This window comes from Hipposideros armiger, unplaced genomic scaffold, assembly GCF_001890085.2.
Source record: "Hipposideros armiger isolate ML-2016 unplaced genomic scaffold, ASM189008v1 scaffold_283, whole genome shotgun sequence".
NCBI lineage: Eukaryota > Metazoa > Chordata > Mammalia > Chiroptera > Hipposideridae > Hipposideros > Hipposideros armiger.
This window is the reverse complement of record NW_017731633.1, coordinates 1,604,076-1,610,808: the sequence shown is the minus strand read 5'-3', so window position 1 is coordinate 1,610,808 and position 6,733 is coordinate 1,604,076. Positions and strand designations below refer to the sequence as shown.

At 47.9% G+C, this 6,733-nt stretch overlaps 1 protein-coding gene across 1 annotated transcript in view; it reads right to left on the bottom strand.

Moving 5' to 3' along the window:
• Window positions 1–277: 277 nt before the first annotated feature.
• ZNF473 (zinc finger protein 473) overlaps window positions 278–6,733 on the bottom strand; it is a 13,504-nt gene continuing 7,048 nt past the window's right edge. Inside the window, exons 2-3 of the mRNA XM_019658244.1 lie at window positions 4,607–4,699; window positions 278–3,340 (exon numbers count right to left, since the gene is read on the bottom strand). Of these exons, the coding sequence (XP_019513789.1) occupies window positions 1,020–3,340; window positions 4,607–4,699 (2,414 nt within the window). The 3' untranslated portion in view covers window positions 278–1,019. The remainder of the gene's footprint in view (window positions 3,341–4,606; window positions 4,700–6,733) is intronic.

Below are 6,733 nucleotides of genomic sequence, written 5' to 3'. Positions count from 1 at the left end.
TTTGATGTTAGTTTATGTGGTCCCCTTGGCTTTCTGTGGGTTAAGAAAATACTAGGACAGAGCAGAAAGGAGGGAAGGGAAAGGCTAGACTTTTTATTAAAAGATTAAGGTTAATAATATAACTAATTGAAAAATAAAACAATTATTTTTTTAAAAAAAGGTTAAGGGGGGCCGGCCGAGTGGCTCAGTGGGTTAAGAGCTCGTTCAAGAGTTTGAGCTCTAGGCAACAGCGGTTCGAGTCCAGCCCAAGCTGAGCAGCCGCTGAGCTGCCAACAGGTGGCAGGATGGCTCAGCTAAAAAAATAAATAAATAAATAAAAATAAAAAATAAAAAAAAGGTTAAGGTTTGGGGAATTGAATTAAGCCAAGGGTATGTTGGAGAAAAACTTAAAAAATTAAAACCATGTATAATATTAGTTAAGAACATTAAGTGTAGTAAGTAGAGCATTGCTAATTCTCTTCCTTTTAACATAAAAGAATATATTTCTGTTGGATCTGATGCCTAAGTGTAGCTCATGCTTGGTGAGTACTTACTATGTGAGGGGCACTCAGTTCTAAGTGCTTTACATCTATTTACTTATCCTCACAACAGCCCTCTGAGGTAGGTAACTATTATTGTGCCTGTTTTATAGGTGAAGACATTGAGTCCCTGAGAAGTTCCATGACTCTCCCTAGATTACTTAGGTAGCAGATGGCAGAGCTAGGATTCACCTCAGCAGACTGGCTCCAGAGTCTACCTCTGAATTTGGAGGCTACACAGCTTCGTGTTTTCATGAAAATTGTGTGCAAATTTTCCAATTTTTATTAATAAAGATATTTATCTATTTTGCCGGGTATGTGTGGGGGCGCTTACAAAGTGATAGCTTCAACTTTAGGCCTCAGATGATGTTCTCAGATGTCGAGGACCCTGCTGCCACCCAATGGTCACGTGTAGTATTGCTACTTCTTATTTTTAGTGTGAACTTGCTGATGTCGGAGTAGATTTAAGTAGCAGGGAAAGGCTTTCTGACAGTGTTGACATCAATATGGTTTCTCTTGGGTGTGAATTTTCTGATGCTGACTGAGATGGGCGCTGAGAGCAAAGGCTTTCCCACACACATCACAGATGTAAGGCTTCTCCCCAGTGTGAGTTCTCTCATGCTGCCTCAGATTTGCTTTCTGGGAAAAGGCTTTCCCACATTCAGCACACACAAAGGGCTTCTCCCCGGTGTGAACTCTCCGATGAACAGAAAGGCACGAGCTCTGGCTGAAGGCTTTCCCGCATTCCTGACAAATGTAAGGCTTTTCTCCAGTATGAACTCTCCGGTGTCGAATGAATGGAGCACTCAGGCTGAAGGTTTTCCCACAATCACTGCATTTATAGGGTTGCTCACCTGTGTGAACTCTCCGATGCTTGGAAAGGTGCCCGCTGTGATGAAATGTCTTCCCACATTCCTTACACTCAAAGGCCTTCTCTTTGGCATGAGTTCTCTGATGCTGGATAAGGTAGTTATTGTGCACAAAGACTTTGTCACATTGGTTACATTTAAAGGATTTCTCTGCAGTGTGAATTAACTGATGTTCTGAGAGACATGCACTTTGGCTGAATGTCTTTCCACATTCATTACACTTAAAGGGGTGCTCACTCTTGTGGATGCACTGATGTTTGGTGAGGGAAGTACTGCGGTTGAAGCCCTTTCCACAGTCCCCACATTGATATGGCCTCACTCCAGAGTGGATGGTCTGGTGGCGAATAAGCTGCATACTTTGGCCAAAGGCTTTGCCACACTGGTTACACTCAAAGGGCTTCTCCCTGGTGTGAATCCTCTCGTGCTGAGTCAAGTATTTGCTGCAGCTGAAGGTTTTCTCGCATTTGTTACACTTAAAGTGCTTCTCGTGGATCCCTGGTTGCTCTTTCTGGTCTAAGTTTTGATTCAAGATCCTGCTCTCATCAAGTCCTTGTTTTTCTTGGGTGTGAATGCTCTGGTGGCATGTTAGGGTCACGCTGCAAATGAAGCGCTCACCACACTCTTGACATTCGTAGCGGGTTTCTGTAGCATGTATTTTCTGGTGTTGAACAAGGTGTTCATTATGGCTGAAGGTCTTCTTGCATTCGGTACAACTGTAGCGCTTTTCTGTGGCATGAACGGACTGGTGTCGAGTCAGGTGGGAGGGCCGGCTGAAGCTCTTGACGCATTTGTGACATTTGTGGGGCCTGTAACCCGTGTGAATCCTCTGATGTTCATTAAGGTGAGTGCTCCGGTAGAAGGCTTTCCCACATTCATTGCATTTGTAAGACTTCTCTCTGTTGTGAACCCTCAGGTGGCTCTTTAGGGTCAAGATATGGCTGAAGGATTTCCCACACTCATCACACTTGTACGTTGTGTCTCCAGTGTGAGCAGACTGGTGTTTGATGAGTGCTGAGCTCTGCTGAAAGGCCTTCCCACATTCCTGACACTCAAAGGTAGCTTTTGCAGCATGAATTTTTTGATGATGCAGGAGGTATTTGCGAAAGTTGAAGGTTGCCTTGCATTTGGCACATTCATAACGTTTCCGAGTGTGGGTCTTCTGATGCTGAGTAAGACCAAAGATTCGGCTGAAACTCCTGCCACACTCATTACACTTGTAGGATTTACCACCTGTGTGGGTTTTCTGCTGCTCCACAGGCTGTGAGCCGTGACCTGATGGACGGTCATTGTCATGACTCTTCTGTGGTTTTTCTCCAGTGTGACTATTCTGATACCACAGAAGGTGTGTATTTTGACTAAAAGTTTTCCCATGTTTGTTACATACATAGGATCTGTAACCTGTGTGAGTCGCTGGATACACAAAAAGGCACGAACTCTGGTCAAAACCATTCTCATACTCTGCATTCACAGTGGGTTTCTCTCTCATATGAATAATCCAGTGCTGGATAAGATGGCAAATGCAGCTGAAGCTCTTCTCACATTCACTACACTTATATGGTTTCTCGCCTCCCTGGACAGCATCCTGCTGACTCTGGTCTGAGTGGTTGCCAAAGTCATTCCTACATTCCTGAGACTTAGCTGGCATCGGGCTTTCTTCAGGAAGATCATGGATCACAGAATCCTCTCCTGTGAAAAGGAGGGACCGAGGACTGAAGCCACTCTTGAGTTCATGACTCTTGCACTCTGTGGGACTTTCCATGTTGGTGACAATGTCAGATCTCAGAAGACTTTCTGGGTCTCCTAGCAAACTATCTAACCAGCTCTCGTCCATGTAGGCTTCTTCCAAGTTGGAGTTCCAGAAGCCATCCTTGGAAATCGTCTCCATAATCTCCTGGGAGAGTCCTTCTCCTGAGAAGTCCTGCAGCAGGGGAGAGTTCTTGGCCTGAGCCATGTCTGCAAGAGAGGGAAAGTACAAAAGGGTGAAAAGGAGCTGTAGGGTGAGGACACAGACAAGAGGGAGAATGGGGGATGGGTCCTGAGTCAAGCCTCTCTGTCATGGGGACAAAGGAAAAGAGGCCAAAGTGGTGATCCAGGGAGCACTGGCATCACAGGAAACAATGAGCCCATGTCCAGGAGGGTTAAGATGGGAGTGGACAACCACAGGGCCTCCACAAGGAAGGGGTGACTTTTTGGCAGATGCTCTCCACCATCACCCTCATCAGCTAAGGCCTACTTCCTAAAAATGCACTGTTCAAGGGGGCATGAGATATAAATGATAATGCCATATGATTGCCGCCATGGAGGACACATTTGCTTGTTAGTAAAGCCGTGGCTTTACATGCTTGTGAATAGCCTATATATTGAGGTAGCAGAAACAGAAATCCGAGGCTACAGGATTCTCTTCCTGGGTTAGTCACCTACATGAAAGTAGTGGTGTATTGATCAAGAGGCTGCAGAGGGCCCATGCTCACGAACTTCTGAGAGGTGAATGGAGCTGCACGCTGACCAGGTGGGGCGGAGGCTGACCGAGCTGTGCAGCCATCATTCCATGGTTTCTGGTTCAGGGGCCTTTCTCCTCATGTTAATGATCAAACCATGAATAAAGCCTCCTATGCTCCCAGCAAGGCCCTGCCTCTGCTTTCCCAGTAGAGACTGCTTGACCAGTGTCACATCAGGAATCCTCACTGCTTAACCTGATTCCTCTGGGGAACTGTGGCAGAGTCAATGCCCTTGGCAGCATTTAGGCCCAGGCTTGAGTTACTAACAGACGTGACCATCTGCTGTCCTGCTCCATGGGCCAGAAAGGGGGGCTAGGCCTGTACAGAGGAAGGTGAAACAGATAGACCACGACATCTACCTGGGTGCTCAGGGGGCAAAAGGCAGAAAGATGGAGAGACCAACTTGAAGAATGGAAGGCCTCCCCCTGCTGAGTATGGAAGGACCAGGAGGGGACAGAGGAAAAGCACCAGGACAGTCACATGCTAAATGCTGAACAGACAAAGACAATGTGGGCATGCAGAATGACGGTCCTGATCCGTTGGGGCGAGGGGACAGAAGCCAGCGTGTGGAAGAGTGAAGCCCAGAGCCAGGGGTCCCAGTGGCTGAGTAGGCATACTGGGTGTGGATGGAGGTTCTGAGGATGGAGGGCACACACAGGCCACGCCCCAGGACCCTATCACCCTCCCCCAAGATGTTGGTGGCCCCTCCATGCCCACTCACCAGGGCCTGTCACCTCTGGACTTCCTCTCACCAAGGCTTCCAGCTCTTCCCCACCATCTGGATGGGAGATCAGATTGGATCTGGGGGCGGGATCTGCAGGGAGAGAACAGCACTGTCACCAACCAGAACATGGAGGCCATCCAGCCACTCAGAAGGAACCTTCTGGCTGTCCTGACTACTCAATGCTTTCTGCAGCACACACTCCTGGGGGCCAGATGCTGCACTGGCAACTCCAGGGACTCCTACCCTGCAGAGTTCCCAGTCCAGTGGAAGAAAGGGACCCAGATAGTCACAATCCAGGGTGATCATGATCAAAGCTGTGACAGCTGGGCTGGGGACACAAAGGACTTGCAATGGTTCAAGGGATGAGCAGTTTGCCAGGAGAAGCCCGTACTTACTCAGCCTTTGACCATTCACCTGTGGACCACACATTGCCTGAGACCTCCATGAGCCAGGCCCTGTGATGGAAGGTGTCAGGGTCCCAGAACCCACAGACTTCCTCAAGGAAAGGAGCACAGTCATAATCCAGGGATACATGCTATGGTGGAGGAAAGGCCATTGCTGACTTTGGAGATTAAGGAAGGGGCCATGAGCCAAGCAATACAGGCAGCTTCTAGAAGCTAAAAAAGGAGCAAGGAAACAGACTCCCCCTGGAGCCTCCAGGAGGAAACAGCCCTGCCAACACCTTGATTTAATCCCAGTCAGACCCATTTCAAACTTCTGACTGTAAGAGAATAAATGTGTGTTATTTTAAGCCACTACATTTGTGGCATTTGTAGGAGTCACAGGAAACGAATACCCTCCTCATGTATACACACAGATGTGTGCATGGGAGTCAAAGGAAACGCATTTCTACTGTGTCCTGGAGTTTAAAAATAGAAGAGATACTGCGATCGGACCTCCCCTAAGCTACCTCAATAGCATGCATTGAATACAATTTGGAGAAAATCTGTCCCAATGTGACAAAATTACATCAACTGATAGTTTCCAGTGTGTAATCTTGTATTTTTATCATCTTTGGAATAAATTCTTCTGTTTTGGGAAAAGAATTGAGGAGCTAGAGAAAGGAAAATGAGTCAGTTGGGATGGGGTGACACTGATGCGGCGCTGGGATGCTGTGGCCCTGGAGATACCCAGGTCCCAATGGGAGTCTCGGCTGTGGCATCTGCTTACTGTTCGATGCTGGAGGTCACAGCCTGGCAAAAAGGGTTAACACAGCAGGATGACTGCTCTCCTTGGGAAGGCCTGCCTGGGAACCTGGATTTCAGGAGGGTGCCCAGCATTCCCTAACTAATAAGAGGCACTCCCTGTGCCTAAGCTCCTAACTGGCCTAAGCTGTTCTGCTGAACACCTGCTTTCCTTCTGGGAGTCTAGAATGTTGGTATGTTCCAGACAGGGGGTGCCTGTGTGACCAGCCCCCAGTAAAAATCCTGGGCGCTCAGTCTCTAATGAGCTAGCTTCCCAGGCAGACAATATTTCACGTGTTGTCATACCTCAGTCCTGGGGGAATTAAGTGTCCTTGTGATTCCACGGGGAAAGGACTCTAGAAACTACACAGGACTCCCCTGGACTTCACCCCATACTCCTCCCCTTTGCTGACTGTGCTGTGTCCTTTCGCTGGGATGGCGCATGACATGCGTACAACCAAATGCTGAGACCTGCAAGTAAGGCCTCCTAGTAAAGCACCAATCCTGGGGGTGGTCCTGGCCCCTAACATAGCTGTGACGATGACTTCTCCTATTTGAATCTATTTAAGAATGCTCAACAAAATAGGGACAGCCAAACTTCTTCATGGGGTCACTAAAGGATTGAAGGAAAGAGTTCTAAGAGCTCAGCCAGCACAGGACCTAGCTCCTGACATAGCATCTCCTGTAACTGATTCATTCATTAACTTAGGAACTGTTTTTTTTTTTTTTAAGATTTTTATTGGGGAATTGGGGGGATGGGAACAGTGCTAGGGAATTGGGAGAAGGGGAACAGACAAGTTGCTGTCGTTTTGTTCTTCAGTCTAATTGTGGAGGACGTTGCTTCTGGACGGCTGTTCATGGTGGCTGCTAGCCACTCACGCTGGCTGCTGGCTACACACGGTAGCCCATGGCAACCCACTGCCACAGGAGCCGCAGCCTA